The sequence below is a fragment of the Carassius carassius genome, chromosome 17, assembly GCF_963082965.1.
Source record: "Carassius carassius chromosome 17, fCarCar2.1, whole genome shotgun sequence".
In the NCBI taxonomy this organism is placed as follows: Eukaryota; Metazoa; Chordata; class Actinopteri; order Cypriniformes; family Cyprinidae; genus Carassius; species Carassius carassius.
The window spans coordinates 3,334,086-3,361,921 of record NC_081771.1 but is presented as its reverse complement, the minus strand read 5'-3'; the positions used below and the strand labels follow the sequence as shown (position 1 = coordinate 3,361,921).

The following is a 27,836-nucleotide window of genomic DNA, read 5'->3' as shown; positions in this document are numbered from 1 at the left end:
AGCATCGCCCTCAAGTGTTAGAAAACCTAATCACAGTATTTTACAATCTTAGAAGCCTTAACTAGTCAAGTAAATTGATGTCCTAAGTTGGATTTATTGACTCAAAGTCATAAGCACAGCAAATGCAAAACTCACATACAGGTTTAAAAACAGCTTTTTATTGTCAAAGTGGTTCTGCTATTTACACTATACAAGCTAAATATGCATCACAAATGAAAGTGGTTCACATTTATATACAACATATACGAATGCACTAAACAATCTATCACATGAACCCAACTGTATCACTTAAAAAGGCCTATATGTGTGTGTAAATAATGCTTGGAAAAACTAACCGATCTGTGTATTCCTTATTTTTAAAAAAAGGAAAAAATCTAGATGATCTGTATGATAAAATATAACAAATGTTAGAAAAACTTGTTTGAAGAAAAGGTATAAAAACTGGGCAGCATTTAGACAAATATCCTCTACAGATTTTCAGTCATAATATTTTTTTGCATTACATACCATATGAATCACATTACAAAATGATCAGTATTCAGTGCCCCTGATTTTATGTTCAATCCAATGCTACTTTGGTTGAAGCAAAATATCCCCAGCAAGGCTATAGCTTGACTAAAATGATATTTAAAAAATAATATTATTATTTTATTAGAATATTCAAATTACAAACTATTATTCATTGTAACTGTATTATTCATTGTTAAAAAAAAGCTAAAGTTCAAGGGCTATTTACCAGCACTTCTAGAAATCCTTGTTTAAAAAAAAAAAATGTGTGTGTGTGTGTAGTATCAAAAAGCATCTTAGGAAGCTGGTTGTAAAGGCACTTTTCTTTAGTATTTTGGATATAAACTTCTTCAAAAAGTACACATTAAGTTTTAGGAAAATAAAGAAAAAAAAAGAAAAAAAATCACCACATGTTAAATAGTGACTCTCGGGGACCACTGGCATTGTACTTCAATCTCCAGCATAAAGTTCAGTTTGTTTTTTGGTTGACAATGCAAACAGGACTAAGATGTCAGCTACATTTCATACATCACAAATAAGTCTTATCTAATTTTTTTGTCAGTAATGTGATGAAATTAACTGCATGCTCACATCTGTTGCAGTTTTCTTATTGTGTAAAAATATCTGCCACTACCAACCTATCTAGTCATCAGTTGGCACTTAATATTAGCACAACTTATTGTACAATAGGATTGCACCGCATAATATTTTGGCAGAATCTCAACACATTACAGTTTTGAAAGCATCACATGAACCAATAAGAGCGAGATATTTCAAACTCCATATAAGCAACAAGTTTCCTTCAAACTAAAAAATACCGGTGCCTTTCATGTTTCTACATTTCAGCTGGTTCATTAACTACTGCTAATACCAAAACAAGGTCCACATATACTCAGATTACAAGAAAGGTTAAACACATCTGTAAAAAAAAAGAAAGAAAACATTTACAACTGTTTTATGTGAGCTATTGAGAGCAGCTTCTACAAATAGTTAACCCAGAAAATTAAAATTTGCTGTAAATGTACTCACCTTCAGGTGATCCAAGATATAGATAAGTTTGTTTCTTCGTCAGAAAAGATTTGGAGAAATTTAGCATAACATCACTTGCTTACCAATTGTGGATTACTTGTGGATTATTGGATGTTTTTATCAGCTGTTTCATCTCTCATTCTGACGGCACCCATTCACTGCAGCAGATCCATTGGTGAGCAAGTGATAGAATGCTACATTTCTCAAAATCTGTTCCCATTAAGAGAAACAAACTCATTTATATCTTCAATTACATGAGGATGAGTAAGTATCCAGCTAATTTTAATTTTGGAGTGAACTATTCCTTTAATATGATTGTTTGAATTGTAATCCAGGGGAGATTCTATCTATTTCAAGTAAAATATGGTTTTGTTCATGTATATGAGGTCCATATCTAGCGTTTGTGTAAATGACCTTGAGTATGCAGGCATCATGATCTTCAACACAACACAAACAAAAATGATAAAGGACACTGTCATTGTATGTGTTAATACTGTAACATTAATTCTCTTACACAAATACTCATCCAGTGAACTGCTAAATATATTCGATACAATTAAATAAATACATTTTTCACTGCTCAAATCTCCATGTGATTAAGGCACGCCTTGCATTCTATGACTACTGTGCATACTTTAGGAAAACAGAAAATATACTTCATGATAGTTTGGTTATAGAAATCCTTAGCTTTGGCACAGTGAAATTGTGCGATATGATAAATTGCACTCTCACTTGACCGAAAACACTGCAAGTTACCTGAAATAGGTGGCAATGTGAATGTTGATTGTCCAAAGCCCACTGGAGAGTAAACCATCTACCGATCCATCTTTACCAAACTACCCCTTCATTTAACTCCCAGAGAGCAATCAAAACCTCTACAACATCCTCGTTCTATGGCCAAAGTAATATGTAGAATTAAATATGTTGAAATCTGATATATAGCTAGCTATTGTACAATGAATTTGCTGTTACTTAAAAGAAATCTTGAAGAATGCAATTATGTGTTTCCACCGTACTTGCAGTACAAAGTGTCAAGTATAAGAGCTCTGGATTGATAAAACAGAGAGTGAGAGTTAATAAAAATAACGACAAGCAAACTGAAGCCATAACAGTATATTTCTACAGGTTAAGTGAGGATGCACTAACCCTTCAATAAATAAAAAAAACTCTGCCCAAATAGACAAAATCAGTACATTTACAGGTTTTAAAATACAAAACATCAGTCTGAATTTATCAAAAGATTTTGTTTTTTGTTTGTTTTTTAGAGTAATGCAATTATCCCCATTATCTGACGGCAGGCTATCTGTGTAAAATGGGATGTTGATTTGGGTCCCCCTCACCTTTTTTCTTCCCACAGTGGGATAGGGCATCCTCTGTGTCATAACGTGTAGAAAAATATGGATAGAAATAAATGAGATCACCTTCCAGTATGTTACATCACTAACCTAACGTATGCCACACACACTCATACAAAGGCACGTACACAAAAACACACATCGTCGTTCATCAGAGTTTTTCTCCTAGTGGCCACCCAGAGCACTGCTGCTGCCTGTCGTCCAATCAATGATGATGAAGCCCAAGCTCATTATCATAAACAACACACCCAGTCCAGCAAAACAGGCAGCCTGAGAAAAAGAGAAAAAATTATTCTGTCATTAATCAAAACAAATTACTTTCTGCCCAAATTAAGGTGTTGCCTGAACAACTGATGTTTTGATTCACACTATTTTGTGAACTGATACTTAAGCGCATTTATCCTATGCATCTTTTTTTTTTTACATTAGAAGAGATATAAACACTATATAAATCCTTAGATGTGATGATATAGAGGTAAAGAAAACCACTCAGATGGGTCGTTTCAGAGTCAGGGTAACTGGAATAAAGTAGCATTAACCTTGGATCAGTGCTGTATAAATTAGTATATACTATCATATTTTTTGGTAGTTTTTGATTTAAATTTTATTTTCTGTTTTCAATTTAATTTTAATTAAAGTTTTAGTAATTCTTTTTTTTTCATTTATTTCTATATATAAAATCTATATAGTTTTTATCATTCATTTAACAACTATCACAAACGTTGCCTTAAAGGTCAGTGTTATTTTAATATAAATGAGATAATATTACTGTTTTGTTTTTAATCTTATTTCAGTTAATGTTTTATTTATTTCAAGTAAGAAATTGTGGTTTTATTGTTCTATATAATAACCCTTTATCAATGTGAAGCTTTTTAAAAACATTTTCAAATGTACTTCTCTGTCTTACTGGGTAGTCATAAATTATACAAACATAACTCACAAAGATTTTAGGAGTAGAGCGCATTGGCTCTTTATCCTTGGGAACGATACGGATGTAGAAGACAGCAGGGAAGATGAAGATAAGACACGGAGCGGATGTTGCACCTGGAAGAGGAAGAGCAAGACAAATATAGTTTGGCTAATCAGCTGAATTAAATTAAATCTGACACTGATGACAATTAAAATTCCAGCAACGTTGTCCTTGCTGATGAAAATGAGAAAGGAAATGTTAAATGAGAACACGATGTGAACAGAAACAATTTTATGGTCATCAAAGTAAGACTCATGGGTCAATGTCAAAGGATTTCTGGAATGAAATATATATATATGTGTGTGTGTGTGTGTGTTTAAAGAACACATAAAGCTAATTATAAAATTTTCTAAACATTTCATTCAGTAAAATGTTGAAAGAATGTCAAAATATTGATATTTGTAATAAATATCACAAATTTTTAAAACGGCTTTACTGCCCTTTTTACACATAAATATTTTTTTACATCCTAAATAGATTTTTTTACTTTAAATCCGACAATAATAATAATAATAATTTTAGTTTAGAAACCTGGACAGAAAGAAGTTTCATGTCATTGATCTGTTTTGTTTTCCTCTTCATTATGGTCAAAACGAACCCTGACACTCGCCTTCTTTCCAGTAATATGAGCTAAACACAAAAATATTGATTTAACAGCACAACATTATCTGTGAAAACAAGTGATGGAGACATTTGAAGCTGTTCTCAAGGCCAGAGACGGTGTCAGTGACCCTAACCCACACTGAGAAAGCAAGACAAACAAGTGACGCCAATGTGAGTCTCTGCTTTGGCATTTCTGACACTTGTTTGAACACAAAATTGTTTCCCTCAGAAAACACATTTGACCTCTCTGGATTTTGGGCTGTTGGGTCGGTGATGATTGAAGGTCTCACCAATGACGCCAAAGATGCCCAGGATGTTGGGAGCGAAGATGACCAGCATATTGATGAAGGTCAGGAGAACGACAGCGATGGCAATGTGTCGGATCCAGTTGAAGGTCTTATTAGGGAATATCATCTCTTGAATCGCTCTCCGCACCTTTGAGAAAAAGTAGCAGATTGAAGCTTGAGAATATGTTAATGCTTTGTTTAATGCCTGAATTTAAGCAACATTTGAGCTACTTTAATCTTACAGCAAGCTTAACCTGTCTTCTAAATCATGAGCAGCATCAATCATTTTATATATCAATAACTATATAGTAGTTATTTTTTCTGTGTTATTCAACCTAAATGATTCATATTTTACATCTTTATAATTTTGACTCCAAGGTCCCACTACTCTACAATACAAAACAAAAAGGATTGATATAGCAGTAATGACAAAACAGCTTGTTGGAGTGGCATTATATTAAAATACTTAAATACCTTATTCCATAAGTTCATAATTTTTTTTTTTTTTTTTTTTTTTACAGTTTTTTTTTACCCACAAAAATAAATTTCTTTACGATAAGAGATGTTGTCATAATTAGAATAACTTATTTTCATTATAAAAATTACCTTGACTTATGCTTGACTTTTCCAGGTCTAGAAATTAAACATTTAAAATTCCTTCATATATCCAGGTTTTCCAAGAACCTTGGTTCTTAAACAAAATAAAATAAAAACTGACAAGGGGGAAGAAATTACATTACGAAATATAATATGAGCTTATCTGTATCAAGGGTTTAACAGGAACAAAGGTGGCATAAACCTTTGATCAGTGCAGTGTTATTTTAGTTTCAGATACTAATACTAAGTTTTTGTTAATATTCTGACTTTTCTATTTTCTGTTTATAATTTTAAAGTTTGATTAATTTTTAACATATATCATTTTAGTTTATTATTATTTACAGTGTATTTATTTGTTTTAATTTTATTATTTTTACAACTAAACAAAGTGTGGTGAGGCCCCCTAGTGGGTCCCAGCCCCCGGGTTGAGAACTACTGTATTACATAACCTTGCAGTATTGATTTAAATAATCCAGTGAATTAAATAATACACAAACAAAGCAATGTTTATCTTTTATATTTTATATTATTCCTGGTTATTTGACTGGTTATTACATGAGTAGCAAATCGCAAAGGCAATGCAGTTTTTCGTTAGTTTTATGATTTATTTGGTATCACCCTGTGGATATACTGTGGTAAAAATGCTCAGAACAACACAATCTCAATGATATGAGCATATGAATGTGTTAAACTTACTGGGAACAGAACGATGGGCACAGTCAGCGTGACGGCGGTGAGCACAGCCAAACGCACGCAGAGGATGAGAGTGTCGTAGGGGTCGATCCTGCTGTATGTGTGCAGAAGCTCGGCCTCAACATTAGCTGCGGCAAAATTCAAGAATACATCTACTTAGTTTGCAGCTTTAATAATGCATGCTAAGCAGTACATTATGATTTGAATATTTCAAGACAATCTCATGTGAATATTCAAACGCTGAAATAGTAATAACAGCTATTTTATAAAGCACCTTTAAAGTTACCTTTAAAAAAAAACAAGAGAGCAAAACAATTAAACAAAGAAAATACACATAACGAAAGTAAGAAATCTGCAAACTCTCAGGACACATTCTAGCATTGCAAAACAACTCATATTGATATTAATTTATTTTTACAGCCATTATCAGATACATTTTTAAAAATGAACTATGTGTTGAAGTCAACCAAAGCAGGACTGTATTTAATTTTACATGCAATATAATGCATACATAAAACTGTACCAAATGCAAGATCCAGTTTGCTAGTACTAGGAACAGTCAAATATAAAAGTGTTAAACTTACTGTAAAATGTTAGGTATCCAAAGAGAGCAGCAAGGAAGTACATAGTGTACATGATCAGAATGGAGACGTTGGAAACGTGCTGCATCTTCCTCTGAGTTGGGCTGCAGGGAAAAAAAACAATGCAAATTCAATTTGCATAAAGATAGATTACGGTCGCAGTGCTGCATTAACGCCGTCGACTTACTTGCGCAGCTCAGTGTAAATGGGCAGGACCTCAGGGTGGCAGACAAACGCGAAGGCGAGAATGGGGATGGTGTATGCAGTCTGTGGGACAGAGAGTGTTGTTTTAGTGTGTTCTGATACATTTTTCTGTAAATGTAAAAGCAGAAATTAAATTGTGCAATACGTGTGTGTTGACGGTAAACATCTGCGGGCTGCAGTGGGAGTCATCCACCATCACATGTCCATTATGGTAGCCATGGTTGTGGTTCACTGTCACATTTGAATGAGCGTGTTCCAGCGTGCTATTGGCTGAAAACTCCTCAAATGGGCACAGAATCTGGAACTTCTTATAGATGACCTAAAAATACAGAAGGCTAGGTTAAAATGGAAAATACAGAATATCAGTAACAAAAAGACTACTAGTGTGGTCATTTTGGCTATTTTATGTATATATTGTATGTAAGTACTCAACATATAATTCAGTCAAGAACATCAGTACTTCCTGTGTGTATTCCTCTAACTGCCATCAAACAAACAAACTGTACTGCAAAAATGTAAAGGATAAATATCAAAAGAGGTATTTTTTTTTACATGTTTGTATAAAATTATATTCAAGCCTCTAATGGCTACATCTCTTGTCAGATAACATGTCCAAAGACATACAGACATAATAAAAATACAACGGGTTAAAAGTAATGATCCCTAACAGCAGGTGAAATACCAAAAACATGAAAATTAACAAATAACTTGAGTTCGTTCTATGTGTATTCCTTTTAATTGCGTCAAAAAAACTGGATGGCAAAATAATTACATGACATGAATGAATGAATAAATAAATAAATAAAAAATAAGACCATTTTTGACATGTTTATATATAGTTGTTATAGAATTTTGATCTTGCGATCAATGTTTTAAAGGTGAAAAAGCCATGTATTTATTGTATGTGTGTATTCTCCTAATTCCCCTAAACCATTATTCTTCAATGGGCCGAATACTTCATGACAAACCTTACACTTGTGAAACATTCTAGAAAACATAGTTTTATCCCGAGAGTGTAACCAATTAAAAGCCTCAGTTGTCTTCTTTTGAAGTCAGTCTTAACAAGTGTTTTATGAGTCAGCATTGCTGTGTGTAGATATGGATATAATATGCATGCAATATATTGCTTCCTCTGGGGAAAAAATGTGCGGGCGAACAGTTATGTGAAGCTGTGATTCAGCACACTCTGAATTATGGATGAGATACAGGGACAGGAAGGTGGTGATTTTTGTTATAAACTATAATTTTTTTAGCAAATAAATGATTTGTGAATGTCTTGATAACTTCATATTGTTTCTCTGGAATAGCATGCACTTATGAAGATACATTTTGTTTTCATATTAACTTTAGTAATATCTGAACTAATGACAATGATGATGATGGTAAATACTTACTGCACTGAGGAAGAAGACCATGCAACTGAGTGAAAAACCACTGGTATAACCAAGGTAACCTAAAAATGTAAATATAGCAAAGCAAGTCAATATGGCGTCACAGTGCCACTGTCAATCGACATGCTGCATACATGCATTCAAGCCTAAATCCCTGCAACTATAAATGCATGAGCTAAGAAAAGCACAGTGAGTTATCACTCATCTCAAAGGCTAATATGTGCTGGCACAGCCAACAAGACACAAATACTGACAAGGTCAACTTGATTCAATTACAATAAACACGTCAAAACAAGAAAAACAGAATTGTGTGTGGTTAAAACGGACTGTTACTGTCAGATAAACACGCTGTACTGGTTTGGCTTCCTGCTTTATATGAGAACAGAACGTGCTTTTAAAGTGCTTGAACTGATGCTCTGTAATATGAACGGTCCATACAACTGGGTCAAACGTACACAGAAACCCACTTTAATGAGGTGGGGAGACAGATGAGATGACTGAAGTAGAAATGATCGACTCACCCAGCTGTTTCATTAGAGCCAAAGGTAGGATGACAGAGAGAGACACAAGCACCACCAAGTAGTTTCCATTAAGATACCATTCCCTACAGAAACAGACAATTCAAGAAATGTCAAATGTCCATTATTTTATTGATTAATACAACAATTTACTAAAAACATCAAACAGAGGCATCATACTGTAAATACTTGTCACCATTATGGTGATTAGAGTTCATTTTCCTTGTGAACTTATGTACTTTTAATACTTTAAATTTTATGTACTTTTAATACTTACAATTTCCACTATACTTGGCCATTTTAAATTACAGACATAAAAGAAACTATTTATAGATTATTTGCTAAATATAAGTGTGCAAAAAGTTTTTTTTTTAAGTTCAAAATGTTTTTATTAAGTTTTCATTTACAACCCGAATTCCGGAAAAGTTGGGACGTTTTTTAAATTTTAATAAAATGAAAACTAAAAGACTTTCAAATCACATGAGCCAATATTTTATTCACAATAGAACATAGATAACATAGCAAATGTTTAAACTGAGAAAGTTTACAATTTTATGCACAAAATGAGCTCATTTCAATTTTGATTTCTGCTACAGGTCTCAAAATAGTTGGGACGGGGCATGTTTACCATGGTGTAGCATCTCCTTTTCTTTTCAAAACAGTTTGAAGACGTCTGGGCATTGAGGCTATGAGTTGCTGGAGTTTTGCTGTTGGAATTTGGTCCCATTCTTTCCTTATATAGATTTCCAGCTGCTGAAGAGTTCGTGGTCGTCTTTGACGTATTTTTCGTTTAATGATGCGCCAAATGTTCTCTATAGGTGAAAGATCTGGACTGCAGGCAGGCCAGGTTAGCACCCGGACTCTTCTACGACGAAGCCATGCTGTTGTTATAGCTGCAGTATGTGGTTTTGCATTGTCCTGCTGAAATAAACAAGGCCTTCCCTGAAATAGACGTTGTTTGGAGGGAAGCATATGTTGCTCTAAAACCTTTATATACCTTTCAGCATTCACAGAGCCTTCAAAAACATGCAAGCTGCCCATACCGTATGCACTTATGCACCCCCATACCATCAGAGATGCTGGCTTTTGAACTGAACGCTGATAACATGCTGGAAGGTCTCCCTCCTCTTTAGCCCGGAGGACACGGCGTCCGTGATTTCCAACAAGAATGTCAAATTTGGACTCGTCTGACCATAAAACACTATTCCACTTTGAAATAGTCCATTTTAAATGAGCCTTGGCCCACAGGACACGACGGCGCTTCTGGACCATGTTCACATATGGCTTCCTTTTTGCATGATAGAGCTTTAGTTGGCATCTGCTGATGGCACGGCGGATTGTGTTTACCGACAGTGGTTTCTGAAAGTATTCCTGGGCCCATTTAGTAATGTCATTGACACAATCATGCCGATGAGTGATGCAGTGTCGTCTGAGAGCCCGAAGACCACGGGCATCCAATAAAGGTCTCCGGCCTTGTCCCGGAAAATTTAAAAAACGTCCCAACTTTTCCGGAATTCGGGTTGTAAGTTCAAAAGTTTGGGGTCAGTGAGAGTTTTTTATTATTACTTTTATTCATCAAATATGCTTTAAATTGATCAAAATGACTTTAGAGTCATTTGTAATGTAACAAAAGACTTTTATTTTAAATAAATGCTGTACTTTTGAACATGCAAAATAATGAAAAAAGATAATAAGAAATGTTTCTTGAGCAGCAATTCAGCAAATTAGAATGATTTCTGGATGATCATGTGACACTGAAGACTGAAGTAATGATGCTTAAAATTCAGCTTTGCATCTCAGGAATAAATTACATTTTAATACATATTCAAATAGAAAAGTAATTTTAAATTGTAATAATATTTCACAATATTACAGTTTTTACTGAATTTTTAATCGAATAAATGCAGCTATAAGCATATAGCATATTCAAAAAATATTAAAAAATCTTACCGACTTTTCAAAAGTAGTGTACACTAATATCCAATTATGGTTATCATATCTGCTTAACTTATAGTAAGAGCTGTAAATGAAGTATGAATAAAAAGGGCAACAAAATAAACCAGCAAACAGTAAAAAATATATATATATGTTTATAACTGGATGCCTATTTTTGTCTACTGGTCTCCTTTTCTGTTCCTCTACCCTTGTGACAAACTAACAGCATCTTCACTTGTGTGGCTGTGGAAAACATCTACACTATTCCAGAATCAACCTGTCTAACTCCATCCAATTCCAGTCTGAGTCTGCGATTCTCATGATTTATGAGACAGCATGTTGTAATTGCTGTGGCCACCAGCAACACAGACCATCTAATATCATGCCCAAAGCTGACTACAGCATGGTGCAGTTTCTGCTCCTGGACTCAAGTAACCGGCACACTGTGAACACGAGGACACACACACAGAGTCACAAGGTGTTGCACAGTGTGTAGATCCAGGCCTTGTTTGAGACTCCTCTATTTTCAGACCCTCTCCACTCCTCACTTGTCCCGGCATTCAGACACTAATGTGGGGGCTGGCATGTTGATTCTCGACCCTCTCGTACTATATGTAGACTACTATACGTGGAATTGCAACATTATACATTATATATAAGAGATAATAAAGATACGCTATCCTAAGGAGCATAAAGATTCCTCTGCAGTACAATAAATGGACTATGTTTAGATGTTATATATATGATTTTACATGCTGACTTTTTGTAACCACATTTAAACTAGGCCTGGGCGATAAAACGGTATGGATATTTATCGACGGAACACCTTTGATAATGATTAGCTTTGTTTTGATAATGATTAGCTTTACTTTTGCACTTTTTTTAAACTGCTTAATACAGAAACTGTATTTCTAACTGGCATGCACTTTTTCATGTCAGATTGCGTTCGATCTGCACAGTGCTGCATGATGTCGAACACACCTATAGACACGTGCTATGAGTGACACAGACACGAACACATGCTGAATTGAGTGCTGTGCCTGCCTGTGATGAGGAAATTGTGCATAATGTTTTTTTTATATTAGTCGAATTTTAAATAAACATTTGCATTTGAATGCAAAAATAGTAATAAAAATAATAATATTATTATTATTAGAATTAATTATATAATATTAATAATAAAATATTACAATTAAAAAATTATATTAATATTAATATTATAAATTTGATTTATAACACAATTTATATTCACACAGAATCCCACAGTAGTACAAATAAAAACAAGAAACAATATTAAGAATCATTCAAAGGCTTTGCTAAAAAGGTAGGTTTTGAGGCCATGTTTAGGTGTGCGTCAGGAAGCGTCATCAGTGGCGCACGAGATGCGATGATGATGATGATGTAAGTGATGTTTTTGCATTTTAATGTTTTGTTTGGAAAGAGATAGTATCAGCCAATCAGCTGCCTTTCTCTTATTAACTGAACAACCACAGTTCACTGAGCCCACAACACCTCTCCTAGATTTTGAGTGTTTGCCCCAGTGGACCACAGGTTTTTGACCTCAGCGGTGACTCGTCAGCTGATAATGACAATATGTCTATACCAGCGGCTACATAGTCAATGGAGATTTGTCAATTCATTCACATTTAACTGACAAAATGGTATGAGGAGCAAAGGTCAAGATTTTCTCATTTCATTTCAGCATTTTACAATGACGCTCTAAAGTCCTTACCCTGAATTGGTATCTGCTTTCAAAAATGCCTGCAGGACCAGCGGGAACTCTGACTTGATGATGTATAAGTAACTGGACATGGCTATAGGAAAGACAAAAATTAGTAAATAAGAAGAATCAAATTCAAAAGTATTAGCTGTCAGGGGTTTATGCTGATTTTATGCTCATTTTGCTTGCTGTATTCTGCTGGAATTATAAAACTACAAAAAAAATCTATGAAACTTATATGAAATATATATTTTATAATAAACATACATATTTTAAATATAAATATACTTTTCAAATAACTTTTGGAAAATGTGAAACTTTGCAATATAAAAAAAATGTATTTGTTTTGTATTTTGTAAATGTATTTATGCACACACACACATATTTATACATACATAGACAAAGAACAAGACACAAAGAGCAAGTTTCATAATTTTGCCAATTCAGAAAGTGTGTGAACGAAAGTACAGGTATGGAAGTTAACTGGCAAAAGCAGTTAGGAACATCAAAAAAATGAATGAAATGAATTAAGAGAAAATACAGAATAATGACGAATAAAACAAGATCGATCTGTCACATCTAGAAAAAATATGAATAAAGAAACTGTCTGGAAACAGTCAGTTTGGGCTAATTTACTTGGCAGATTTTCTTTACCTCCAATGTTTTGAAGAGTGATAGCGATTCCGGCTGCCATCTTCCCTGTCATTCCGAAGGCCCTGAATCCCAGCTGTTCATAAGATCTGATTCCTGGAAATAAATGTCAGTAAAACATGAAGAGAAAGACAAATCTCACCACCGGTGCCAAGTTTCCACAAAACACTGTATCTCATGTTATGATTATCATTGCCTCCGATCACCACAGTTTAACATGGAAACTTAGTAAGGAAATGACATCAACTGCATACAAATGCTTTAAAACTGCATAAGTAATCATCAAAAAAAATATTTTTTTATTATGACTATTATTTATAGTGCGATGCCACGTATTACAATTATGTGTTTAACAGTAAGAATGGTGAATAACTTGAGTGCATCTGTCCACCTAATAAGGATAAAACGCACTGATGGAGAAAAAGCCTCATCTTACCCACAACACCAGAGGACTTCAGCAGGAGGTGAATAGAATAGCAAGAGAGACCAGCTACAGCCGTGAGGAGAAACCTGAATACAAAATACAAGCGTTACAATCACTCCACATCAGTACAACACCTACTAGACCTCTTAATGCTCTTAATGCATGCGTCTCATATAAATAAGGTCCACTATGCTATATACCTCTTTCAGATATATTAATGCTATTATTGAGTAAGATTTACTTCTGAATGAATCTTGGGAAAGTGCCAGTGTTTGTATTGGAACCCAAAAAGTACATCTGCTGATAAACTGTTCTGTGAATCCCTGTGATCAAACACACCACCAACCAATTTTATCAATTCATCGTATTCTTTACTTTTTGCGTATGTAATGGAAAGTCTGGGTTTGTTAACTTTGAGAAAGGTAATTCTGATAAAAGATTTATCTACACAGCGGTGGAAAACCATTAGTGTACTTTCACCCCAGGAGGCAAACTGTCCCAGAATTTAATGTATCGCAAGTCTTCTTGGAAGACAGGAACCTGATAAATGGCAAGTGATTAACAATGGGCAAGAGCTCTATAACAACTCTATTCAAATGTTCTCATGGACTATTGACAGCTGCCTACCAATTCAGTATTCAAGAGGAAGTCCTCTCAGTACCTGTGTGATCTGTACTCCACACAACTACAGGAGAATTATGTGAATTTGCATTGTTCATTTAAACACAAATATGTCTTTATTATGGCATTATAAACATTAATCATCTTATTTAAAAAGCTGATGCACAAATACTATTTTCAGCTCAGTTTAGAGGAAAATCCACCATTTAAAAAAATATTCAAAAATTTCACCCTCATCTGATAATAATGTTCATCAGATAACCAAACAAAAATCCAGGTCATATTTTACTCTGAAATCGAAAAGAATAAGCAATAAGAAATTTTAGTTATTTTATTATCACTGCGATACTGATATAGTTTTCATGAATATTTTGTTTTAAAACTTTCCATTTCCGTTTTAGTACTTTTCTTTTGTGTTTTTGTCATTTTTAATTTTAGTGTTTGGGTTCTTTTATATAACATTTATATATTCTGTTAGTTTTAGTTATTTTAGTACATCTAAACTACATTAAAATGAGAAATGTTCCCTTGACAGCAACCTGAGATAAAAACCTTTTGCACATCGACATCATTTTTTACTGGATATGACCAGGGAATGTTCTTGTCTGCTTTTGTTTGATCCACTCATGAACATAATCACTTGCAAATAATATTTTTCTAGACTGCATGCTTCATATGAAATGCAAACAGTCACAAAAAGTTAATTTCAAACATGCCTTCCTTAATGAGAAAGTCAAATCAAAATGTAAGTCATCACCTGATGACAACTGCTAACAAATATCCCAGAAAACCCATTTTCTCATTTATAGGCCTACAAGGCGAGTCTTTTGTGGAGTTGAAAAGTAAAAACACTGGACTTGATCAAAATGCCTCCTGAGAGGGATGCATGAACTTTCTCCCAAATTGAGGCTGATTAATTTCTTGTTATATACCCGGAAATAAGATCTTTGGAGGAAGCAGTCTTGGCCTGGTGGGTAACTTGATCAGTGGTATTCAGTTGCCTGCAACCTGACTGGAGCTACAGACGCCCCAGACGTCTCCCTGCTCTCCTCCCCCAGCCAAAGACGGAAACCAAATATGACAACTATATTTGGATGGGGGAGGTGCTTTCTAAAAAGAAGGTTGTGTTTGTAGAAGGGAGGAGGTGTGGTCAGCCCAGGTCATGGCCTTTTTGGGGCCATGAATAGATAAGGGGGTGGAGCTAACCAGTGGAAAATTTTAGGAAGGAGGGAAATAAACAGTAAATTGCAGATCACACAAACACATGTTATTATTAGACACTTAATATATTTTGTATAATACATGAAATTAGAAATCTTTTTTTAACAATATAAGTGCGATCACTCTTTATCAATTTAACACGTCCTTGCTAAATAAAAGTATTGATTTCTGTAAAAAATGAAAGAAAAACATTTACTGTCCCCAAACTTTTGAACGGTAACATATACAAAAGATTTCTATTTTTAAATATATGCTGTTCTTTTCTAAAGTATAACAGATTACAAAAAGTAGCACAAAAATGTTTCCAACATTTATAATAAATCAGCATCTTAAAATGATTTTTAAAGGATCATGTTCAGCTTTGCATCACAGGGAAAAATTATATTTTAAAGTATATTAAAATAGAAAAACATTATTTTAAATTGCTATTATATTTCACATTATTACTTTATTTTTTATCAAATAAATGCAGCCTTGATAAGCACAAGAAACGTCTTACAGTTAGTTTCTCTCTCTCTCTCTCTCTCTCTCTCTCTCTCTATATATATATATATATATATATATATATCCTCTCTCTCTCTCAATATATATATATATATATATAGATAGATAGATATATTGCAAAATAAATATAATAAAAGACGGGCTAACTGCATATTATCCCTTTCTTAACCACTTCAAGAACCAGACTGATAAAACACAATCACTTTAATTTAATCATCTAAATAATTTCATACATTTGCAGTACTTTAAAACTCCTGAAACTTGGGCTGATTTTAAAAAAGGCCAAATGGTGGTTTATGTGTCATTTAATATATTACATAACAGGGTGAAAACCCTTTCTGGTACACAATCAACATTAACAGCCTCCAAAAGGGAACACTCAATTATTCAAGAGCATGCCTGGAAAAATAACACATGTAAAACAATACTTTAATTACCATAGCAATTAGACAGCCAATGGTGTGCCAAATGCTTGTCATTCAGATTCATTGAGGGCTGGACGTGACCGGTTCATTTGCATGACCATGAGATGATTCACTGATGTTGAACATCAGAACAAACCTCCAACAATCAATGACTTTTTCCAGCCAATCTGTCATTAAAAGAGTAATGAAGGGATTTCACTTACAAGAAAAGCAGTATGCCAGTATTGGCCATAGCGTAGGCCAATCCCAATATCCCACTGCCCATAATGGCATTGCCCAAATTGAAGACTGACATGCCAAAAGAGGTCTTCCCCTCAAACTAAGAGAGGAAATGAAACTGATGAGCAACCAAAACAGAAAAAAATGACAAAAGCACTGCTACAACAGCTGACCGAGAACATTAACACAGTCAAATATCATTCAGTTTCTATTTGTGTTATGCTTTCGGTTGAAATCCTGCACATACTTACATCAGTGAAACGTGGCTTCTTTCCCTCGCCGTTGGGCAGGAACTCAATGTTCTCAGTAAGTGTGCTGCCAGGATCATCAAACCTGCTGGACCGACGACAGTCGACATTTAATCGGCAATGACCTTGCAAGCTGCATCAATTCATTTGGCCTAACTGCATCTAGTAGTCATTGGTTTCCTGTTATTGACGTACCTGCTGTGATGGGTACAGCTGCTGAGGGATGATAGAGAGTGTGAGAAGGTCCATCATCGGGCAGGAGGGAAAAATAAGGTAAACATGCACTTAGACAAGTCAACACACCATGCCAGAAGATAAAAGTGATTTGAGGAGTATACAAAAGAAAGACCTCAGTACAGAAGCACAGAGACACAGTGAAACTGATATAAGTTCAAATGGGTTGCAGAGAAAACGCAATGCTAATAATCAAGGAGCAAGGGCAGCTGAGAACCACTGTTTATAAAGTGGCCTGGTTCTTCATGCAGGTGCTACAAGACAAAGCAAACACTTCCCACTGTGTAGACACACATGCAACTAACTTCTCTTAGAGCACATATCTATGAACATTTAAAAATGCTTACTGTTCTTCCTCCATCATAGTCTTCATTGGCACGCACATTTCCTCTCCCAGGTCATGACCTTTCCCATTGGAAAAGACACTCATTTCTGATCTGACAGGTTCCATGGTGGAAGTAGTCAATATCCCACGTGTGAGTTGTCTGAAATAGATCCGAATTTGAAACTATATGAATATTAACTGTATGCATTAATTGTAAACACCTATAATTTGTCTTATATGTTCACGGCTGTTATTGTTATATAAAAACTAAAACTAAATTTTAATATCATTGAGATTTTTTATTTGTATATTTAGTTCTTGGTAGATTTATCAATTTTGTTGTGTTTTTGTCATTTTTATTAGTATGTTATATAGTTATTTATTTTATTTTATCCTTTTATTAGTTTTAATTTTAATTTTAGTTATTTTGTGCATCAAGTTAAAATAAAATGAAAAGAAATGAAAATGAAATGAAAATCAGAAATGTTGCTTTGACAGCTAGTTTTTTGTTGTTGTAATTATAAACTTTAAAGAACTTAGAAATGTTGTATTTTTATGTAGAAAAGTAGTAAAATCACTAAAACTGAAATAAAAAATATTTAAAGCTAAATATTTAAAACTAATACAAATTACACAAACAACTAAATTACTAAAACATAAAACAAAATGCAAAAAAAATTTAATATTAATAATATAATACTCAAAAAAGTTATTTTATATACACTTTGATACTGAATGATTAAAATATTCATGTGCTAGATATTAGCTTTATACTTCTTAAAGAATACCATGGTATAGAAAAAATAAATAAAATTCATTCTATTGTCATGTTACATGATATTTTGGATGAAAACTGGGAGGCTTGTGACTGTCCCATAGACTGCCAAGTAAAGTATGAAAAGCATCATCAGAAAAAGAATGAAGATGAACGAAGCTTTTACGGGTTTGGAACGACATGGGGTAAGTGATTATGACAAAATTGTAATTTTGGGGTGGAGTATCCTTCAAAGGTCATCCATTTTAATTAAATATTGCAAATATTATTTCTTCTCATTTTTGATTCATCTTCAAAACACTGCATTGTGTGCCACCTGTCAGTAATGCACAAATTCATCATGAAAAATCATCTCAATTCAGTCACATCACTACCACTAGATTCAAATTCCCATTTATAAACCAGTACATTCAAGACACTGTGCTTATCTAAAGAAACGTCAACTAAAAATTCACCAAGATTATTCAATGATTTAGTGACTGGCCCTTTCCCCCGATTCCTAATATCCATTTATGCACGCTATTAAACCAACGGTTTATGATGTCAACAATGAGGCACGGCACACCAGGGTGTGATTTTAGGCCAGCAGATGTTCTCGCTCTTCAACAAAGAGTTTCTTCATGTTCCCTGGAAAGACAGAGGCTCAATAACATTAACAGCGTTACTGTTTATTTGACGACTGAGGTTTTAGTCCACTGAACTGTGGAAGCTGCAGGAGAATGTGTAAAACAGTAGGGCCATTGAGACGCCCAGCTGTCATGATATATTTAACACAGACCGCTCACAACAACAACCGTCTGCGTGGGAAAACAGAAGCTCACATGAAGAAGTGTACGAGTGTGTTCGTTTACGGCCTGATAATTGAGGGAAAGTCTGGAGTCCAGTCTATTTCCAAATGAGACTGATGCAGACTTTAGATTAAAATGTAATACTACTAGCAACATAATGAGTCAAAGCAGCAAGGGAGCTTTTTAAAATATTCTGTGCCTGATTAGAAATCACATCATGGTGATTTATGGTGATTTGTGTGATCATTAAACATCCCGACTGTTAATATTAGTTAAGATTTCAAATAAATGCTGTTCTTTTGAACTTTCTAATCCGGAAAAAAATATGGTTTTACATAAATATGAAGCAGCACAACTGTTTTCAACATCGATAATATTAATAAATGTTTCTTGAGCAAAAAATCAGCATGTGACACTGAAAACTGCATTAATGATGTTGAAAATTCAGAATTGCATCCCCAGAATAAATAGCATTTGAAAATATATTAAAATAGAAAATGTCTATTTTCACTTGTAATAATATTTCACAATATTACATATTTTACTGTATTTTTTGTATCAACCAAATGCAGCCTTGGTAAGCAGAAGAGACTTTGGATGAAACCATTAAGCCCACATTTCTTGTTTAAGTTTTTTTTTTATCAAGTTTCTTATTATTTTAGCATTAAATAAAAAAAAACAAAACATTACATTCATTTAAAACCCCCCAAAACAAACCCTTCCAAACACACCCCCAATCACCCTATCAGGGTTCACTGTGCAATAAGGACCATCTCAATGTCACTGAGGTATTCTTCAGTTATGCCTGTATTTGAATAATCAGCATCATCAACAGGATAATGCGACGAGCTTTTGATCAGGCACTACAAACAGCAGCTCCTCTTTGGGGTCCAGAGGGGATTTGAATTCTGGCATGAGCTTGAATTTCACATGACGATGATATGTGAGGGTATGAGAGGCATGGAGTCCCGTGGCTGTCTGCAATACATGTTTTTGGCAGCCCTGAAGCCGCTTAATGTCGTGTTGACCAGTAAAGAAAACCGGTTGCAGCCAAGGTCATTAAAAACGTCTATTTGAGCTGATGAATTTAGTAACTCGTGAAGCATTCTGAGGTGGAGTACAGGTCAACTAGTCTTTCTGCTGACACAGGAAGGTCAGTAGACGACGGTCAGAAAAAAAGCATGTAAGTGCATTATTATAATAATTAGCAACATGCAGAAAAAAAGTGAACAGAAGGCAATCACAGGGTTAATCTACCATGACTAACTACTTGTGAGATGAGCGAAATATGATAACTCAGGTGTAGAGCTCAGTTTTGTCAGAAGTCCTGTCACGATCAGTTTTATCATCCCTTGCAGCTGTTTCCACAATGCACTGTCCTTGATGACCATTCAACAATGTGCTGCTGCCTTATCACCATTCACAAATACAGACGTCACCAACCCTAACCTCAAACTAGAGTCGAGAAACAGAACCAGATGGGCTCCAGTCTCTATAGACAAATTTTAAGTCTCCTTTGCAAATATCTCATGCACAATGCCGTGCTGTGAGGCATATATTTTACAGGCATATATATTTAATAGACAATTATTTTTACATTATTTCATACGGTCTTGATTTCTCTGACCTGGACCTACAACAATGCTCCCAAACCTGGTTCCCATTGACGACTGAAAGTCACCTTAAGTGTGTGTGCACACAGGATGAAGATAACAGGTTTTACCCATATAAAATGCTTAACTAGTTGTGCATGGTTGAGTAACAAGTGTGGCTGTCAACATCTGCAGACAGTGACGTCACGGGATTGAATTTGATTTGACCATGCTGATGAGTATAGGAAATCATTTGAAAGGCATGTGGATAATGTCAATTAAATTCATGCTTACACAAGGGAGATTTTAATTAGGCGGGTTGAACTGTTTGGCAAACAGCAAATCACATATAATTGGCACTCTGAGACTAAATGCCTCCTTCCGTCAGCTTCCAATTAATAAATGAGGGCGTCATACCTTTAAATTGGTTCTAAACTGAAGTAGCTCAACATTCAAGGAAGAATGTATCACACAGCACAATACTGCTCTTTTAAAGTTGCTACAAATCACAGCTCTTGCTTTCAAAACATAATTTTAAAAACGCAATATAAAGCAAATGGCAGCTTTGCAATGTAGCAAACCTACAATAGCAGACAGCATACATGAATTCTTCTCTTTATGAGCGTCAAAAAGCCACCTGCCCACCGTTTTACATTAAAGCCCCAGAAGCTGTTGAGGGTAAACTGGGGTTCAACACTTCCACAACCAGTGCTCTTCACACAAAGTCCTGCTAGTCTTGGTCTTCACCATACCAGGCTCTTAACTGAACCCCTTACAAATGAATACTGTGGTAGACTGATACTAAATAATACCATATGCACATTCTACATTATTTATTCCATTATAATTCACAGAACACCACTCTCCCTTACGAAAGGAAAATATATTTACCAATATATTTCTTAAAATATATTGTGATATATTGTAATATATTATTTTCCATTTTTATTTTCTAATATATTATATATTTGAATACACTGAATAATATATTGATGATACATATATTATATTATATATTGCAAAATATACAAATGATTGCCGCTTTCAGTATATTGCAATATATTGGAAAAAATTAATATATATAAGAATATATGCCTAATATATTACATGATATTTTCCAATATACTGCAATATATTTTTGTTCCATAAGGGCTAGTACCATGTTTGACCTGTCTGAGGTCAGAAGGACCTGCCCTGTAATGATTGCTCTTTACCAAACTGCCAGTTTAGGATTATTTTTTTAGGATTTTTTTTAGGATTATTATTTTTGGACATGCGACTTAAATAGCTCACATGATTATTTGTGATTATAAGGCGGTGAATTCTTCTCAGTTTCTACAATGTGAATGATATGGAAATTTACCATTTTTAGAAGAAAAAAATTTAATCATCAGACCAGATCGTACAAAAATGTACAAACAAGACAAACAAAACGAGATTTCATATCAATTAGACACTGATTTGCAAGATCTGAGTGTGATTTGAGTCTGTTGTTTTTCCTCTTTAAACATCTTCACTTGAGAACACATTATTTTAAAGTAAAATGTCTTATGAATGCAGCAGGCTACAGTTCTGATATATGGTGGGAACCACTAGTATGGAATGATGATGAAAATAAACTCCAAAAATGTTCACGTGATCAGTCACACGTAATTTTTGATTAGTAATATGCATTGCTAAGAATTCATTTGGACAACTTTAAAGGCGATTTTCTCAGTATTTAGATTTTTTTGCACACTCAGATTCCAGATTTTCAAATAGTTGTATCTTGGCTAAATATTGTCCGATCCTAATAAACCATACATCAATGGAAAGTGATGATGTATAATCTCAATTTCAAAAAATTAACCCTTATGACTGGTTTTGTGGATCAGGGTCACATATGTGGCCTTGGATGTGAGGTCAGTGACCCCTCTGTCAGCACCAGCCCAGGAGCTCTGACCGCACTGGATGCAAATGTTTACATTCTGAACAATGTTTGAGGAAGGGATACGATTGGTCAGGCACGCCGAGCTGATGTTACACATTTGTCTCTAGAAAATTCTGGGATATACTTGTTTACTCACGGTCAATGATTGTAAAGGTTTCCCAGTGAAGTTCACTGAAAAAAAAAACAGATGTTTGCCTCATTGCACAGTCACACCTCTTTAGATATTGGCCACTATGTAAACTATCGATTGATCGTTTCAGTCCATTCACTTTCAAAGTGCATCATACTGTATTTGCCCCCATCCATTACAATACGGCATGAAATCACAATCTGACTTTTGTGTCAGAGTTTTAGCGTGCTTGTGTAATTCCTCGGCAAACTATTGTTGAGACACATCCAAATTTTCCTTTTGTTCAAGTTTTATTGAGTACCTTAAGCTAATTTCCCACTTTCTGCATCCCCTCTGACCCCTCGTTTCCTGACTGCTGACCATAAGGTCCAAGGAATCGAGAGATTCAGAGAACTTAAACCCAAGTAGGCTCTCTTAAACTCAGCTAGAAGACAAACCCTATTTGAAAAGGAAGCTGAAAGATACACCTCTTGCTAAGAAATCCTGTTAAAATAAGAAGAAGGGACATGCAGCTGATATGGAATATGAAATGCAAGTGCTGGAAAATATAGGCTATTTATGCATCTCATTTTAACATTTATAAATAGAACTGCCCTTAATTATTAGCACTGTTGTCAGTCTTGAAACAGATCATTTATCTTCTAATGATCTGTTTAGCCACTTCATTGCCCGAGGACAGGAGAATGCACCTTAAAATTAATGTCCCATAATGAAGACAGAAGAAATACAACGAATTACATAAAAACTCAATTAAATAAAGTAAATAATAATAATATGCTTATATTTTTATTATTATTATATTATTTATGAATATTATTGCCAAACTACTAACATTTATTTGTTTTACCTTTTTATTTTTATAGTCTTAAGCCATGAAAAAATATATAATGAATACAAATAAATGACTGAATAAATAAATAACTTAAAAGCATGCTCATCATAGAAGAGGGGTATTCAAGTCATTGCATTTATGAACTGCATTTTTAATATATTTCTGAGTAACATATTTAGTAAAAAAAAATGCACGTGACGTCTCTGACTCAAATACAAAGTAAATAACAAAAATAGATATATTTCACACACACAATACGGACAAAGGAAAGGGTATAACGGTATAGCGATATTTTTTTTTGCATCTACAATAACTGATATATTCACAACGAGTCTATTTTTTTTCCCATAAATTTAATTCAAGTATTTTGTTTCACTCATTTTTTGTTTTCTGATGTAATTAATTATGCATCTCTTTAAAGTACTTAAAAGACGAACAGATCACACTTTGCCCATGAACATGTATTACTTACCGGTCAGTGAACTCCTGGATTCAGAGATCTTCACGACTAAAATGAGAAATGCTGTTCTTGCTTATATTTTCCAGTGTTTCGGCTTCTTTATGTTCCTGTAGGTCTTCTCCTCGTGTGGTCTGATTACAACAGAGACAAAGAGCGTCTCTCGCTGCTTTGAAAAATGAAGTGTATTAGTGAAGGGCTGTATGGATGAGTAGTGGGGGTTGTTTAGGTCCCGCCTTCTGTGGGTCTGGTCCAATGGCAGCCGACGAGACCTTTCAGTGGCCCCGCCCACTTCTCCCAAGCGCTCCATGAATGTATTGATAACCTGTTGGGAAAAAAAACTATTATAAACGAAAACTGTGTCCACTCAAATACAAGAATTATACCGTATTAGAATATTGTATATTGGTAAGCACAATTAATCCCTTCATTTAATATTTCTTCAATGTTATTTATTTTAAAAAGTTTCCTCCACCTGTCAAAGAGCAAATATATTACAGTTGATCTTATTCTAGCTTTATTGGATTCTTAGAGGACTTTCATTTAAACATAAACATAAAAAAATTAACAAAATTAAAATATATTTCTAAAACAAAATTATTTCTAAAATAACAAAAATGCATACATTTTAAATCAATTAAATTAATAAAAAATGTAAACTAATTTAAATTAAATTAAATTAAAGTTACTGTTTTTTTTTAAAACTGTCATTTATATATTTTACATTTCTACATTTAAAGTATATTTCGACTAAGTTTTCGGAGCTGATATACAGCCTGATCCCTCACCTGTGTGTCTGTGAACAAGTGTCCATTTTCACATTAGATAGGGATGAGCCGTTTAACAATGCAGTGAAAGAGCTGCTGGTGTTCAGCAGACGTCTAGTGTGCCGTTCTCTCCATTAGGGTTAAATATAGTGGTGGAAGTGTGTTTGTGTGTGTGTGGGGGGGGGGGGGGGGGGGGTTAGCACAGGTTGCATGGATAAAGCTCACCACAGCACTCCGGCTATTTGCGCCATGAAATGCCGCCTGAATTTAGCAGAGCATGAACGTCACGGGAGATAAACCATTGGCGGTCTGCTGAATACACATATGCACAGGTCAATAAACGTTACTGACCTGTTAACTCATCTGTAAATATTATTTATTGTCTGTTTATAAGCATGTTACTTTTTGAATTGTGAACAACTTGCCATCAGTGTTGTTATTTAACTACTAAAATGTTGTTAATTGACATTAAGCTGAATTGAAATAAAAATATAAAATGAAAATTTGAAACTAAACAAAATCTTTTTAAATGTCAAGTTTAATTACAAAAATTACTACCTGAAATTAAATATATATATATATATACATATATATATATATATATATATATATATATATTTTTTTTTTTTTTTTATATATATATATATAATGATAATAAATGTCAAATGCACGTGACAAAATTACTAAAACCTAAACTAAAATGAAAGTATAAAAATAAAAGTTCCAATGTGAATAACAATCAAAACATTTTGGTGCAATAAATACAGTGTGGTTATCGTTAACTATATTTTGAACTATTAAAAGATTTTGTAAATTTAAATAAAACTGAAATAAAACAAATGAAAACTACTTTTAAGAACCAATATATTTTAAAAAAAATCACAAAATTACTTGAACTAAAATTAAACATAAAAATAGAGCAAATGCAAAATATTGCTAAACATAGTATATAAATAATACTAATAAACAATGTCTTTCATACGGAAGTTCAATAAGGATAGCTGAATGTTCGAATCTTTAAGCCTGAATAGTACTATGATGCTTGTATTATTAATAACACTCAATCATGTTCAGCCCTCTGATGAGACGGTTGCCATGCCAGTTCATTAGATTCTCATTGGTTTTCGTCACTCTTTCTGCTAATGAAAGACTGCAGCTGCCTTTCCATCACAGAAAACAACACACTGCTTCTGCATATGTGTGTGAGTCACAGCAAAGCGGTAAATTAGCATCTGCCAACGCTGTCAAAACCACTGTACACTTCTGCTCAACCAGACTAATTACTTTAATGAAATGTTTCCGTGGAGCATTTGCTCATAATCTGAGGGTAAACGTGCCCTCCTGACTCACACCTGACCAGAAGAGATTACAGAAATCCTTCAGCTCTTTCATGTGACTGAAACATCTTCAAATGTTGTTCCATTGTTTGGATTCTTTCAGATTTGTCAGGTTTGCAGCAGGACTTTTGATTAACACAGCTCATCCTCTCTTTTGATTGTGAAACTACTTTCGCAACTGTCTTTTTTTTCTTGGAGTTTAAGCTTTTATCCGTAATGTACTGTTTACAGAGCGCAGTGGGCGTTCGCTCACATGGACTGAGGTGACTGGGTGATCTGGTACAAATCTGAACAACAACCTATTAACATCCACAAACATCCTCAAAACTGATAAATGTCTCCAGCATGTAAAACAACACATTACTGGATGTTTCCATATGCAAGAGGGTCACGTAATGGTTATATTATATTATATTGTATTATCTATCCACACACACACACACACACACACACTATATATATATATATATATATATATATATATATATATATATATATATATATATATATATATATATATATATATATATATATATATATATAATATAATAATATATATATATATATATATATCAAATAAATGTGACATTAGTATTGACAAGTCTCCATCTCTTTCACCAGCATCAATTAAAGTGTAATTAGAGCTAGAATATTCATTAATATTCATCATACATTTCTCCCAAACCTATAACAAAAGTGTCCCTCTTGGGTCAAAATGACCCGAAGGCTAAAAATGACACTAATTTTTTTGGGGGGGGTCCAGAAATCTTATATTGATCCATTTTTATAATTTATTTTCTAGATATTTATTTAGCTTTTTCTATTATTTTTTTGGTGATTTTTTATTATATTTACCTTTAATTCTGGATGTTTTTATAGGGACCTATAGAAACCTATGGTGATTTTTAACTGAGCAAAACAAGTGAAACGGTTTGGTTGTTTATGGATTAAAGTATATATTGAAACATTACAAAAAATTCTAACTGAATTATAACCTAAATATATGTATATTCCATTCACTTTCATAAATATGAATTAAATATTGAATATATTTTTTAAAATATAAATTCGATATGAACTCATTAGTCTCCACCACATCACTCAAATTTAACTGTGTTTAGTCCAAAAAATGTAAAAATGTAAAAAAAAAAAAAAAAAAAATATATATATATATATATATATATATATATATATATATATATATATATATATATATATATATATAATCAAATATTTTCTCATAAATTCCATTCATATGGAGGTTAAAATTACTTTTGTTACTATTTTTATTTCACCCAATTAAACTCCTCGAATCGACTCCAATTGTTTTTGTGTATTCCTGGTGCAAGTGTGAAAAAAGTAAAGAAATGCTGGACCAGTACAATCAGCACACGATTTTTGAAATTTCTTTGAAAATCATTTTCGGGTCAAAATGAACCGAGGGACAGATAAAGGTTAAATAAGGTATAATATGTGTGGCATGTTATTATTAATGAGTGTATCTACAATCAGGCATCTCTAATCAGCAGCAACAGGCCTAACAAGATTAGATTAGTTATTCAGCATCCCTCGACAGCTTCTGTCAGCAGGGTGCTCTCGCACAGTGATGGGAATGCCAAGGAACGCTGAGTCCAGACAGAAGTCAGTTTGGCTAAGAGTTTACCAATGAGGGCTGAACAGCAGCCAACATGAAGTACTTCAGGACTACTTACCCTAAATATTAAACTTTGGCATGTATCTTACACCCCAAAGAAACCAGAACATCACAGCAACCACAGAGCAACACCACCCAACCAATCGGAAAACACGCAACACACAAAGTGCAGGCTCAGTTTGCCTGAAGTGTTTTAGTGGATAGCGGAGAAGAAAATTACAGCAAGTCTACAGATGAACCACTCCTACTGGGGTTTGAACCTGCTACCTTTAAATTGTCAGAGCTAATCATTATCCACTAAACTCTTAAAAA

At 34.0% G+C, this 27,836-nt stretch overlaps 1 protein-coding gene across 4 annotated transcripts; it reads right to left on the bottom strand.

The window, feature by feature from the left end:
* Positions 1 to 138: 138 nt before the first annotated feature.
* Positions 139 to 23,991, bottom strand: LOC132160767 (sodium-coupled neutral amino acid transporter 3-like). 4 transcript variants are annotated; one of them, XM_059570452.1, is made up of 17 exons: positions 23,782 to 23,990; positions 17,285 to 17,422; positions 16,899 to 16,919; positions 16,707 to 16,791; positions 16,440 to 16,555; positions 13,478 to 13,551; positions 13,045 to 13,137; positions 12,403 to 12,484; positions 8,739 to 8,821; positions 8,221 to 8,279; positions 6,972 to 7,145; positions 6,810 to 6,889; positions 6,626 to 6,726; positions 6,045 to 6,169; positions 4,755 to 4,899; positions 3,832 to 3,935; positions 139 to 3,161 (listed from the first exon to the last, which is right to left on the bottom strand). In XM_059570452.1, exons 2-17 carry the CDS (start codon positions 17,386 to 17,388, stop codon positions 3,057 to 3,059), a joined length of 1,551 nt encoding a protein of 516 aa, XP_059426435.1. In that variant the 5' UTR covers positions 17,389 to 17,422; positions 23,782 to 23,990; the 3' UTR covers positions 139 to 3,056. The 4 variants fall into 4 exon arrangements, with proteins under 4 accessions (XP_059426435.1, XP_059426436.1, XP_059426437.1 ...); XM_059570453.1 differs by having other exon boundaries at positions 16,707 to 16,788; XM_059570454.1 differs by lacking the exon at positions 16,899 to 16,919 and having other exon boundaries at positions 23,782 to 23,991.
* Positions 23,992 to 27,836: the final 3,845 nt, after the last annotated feature.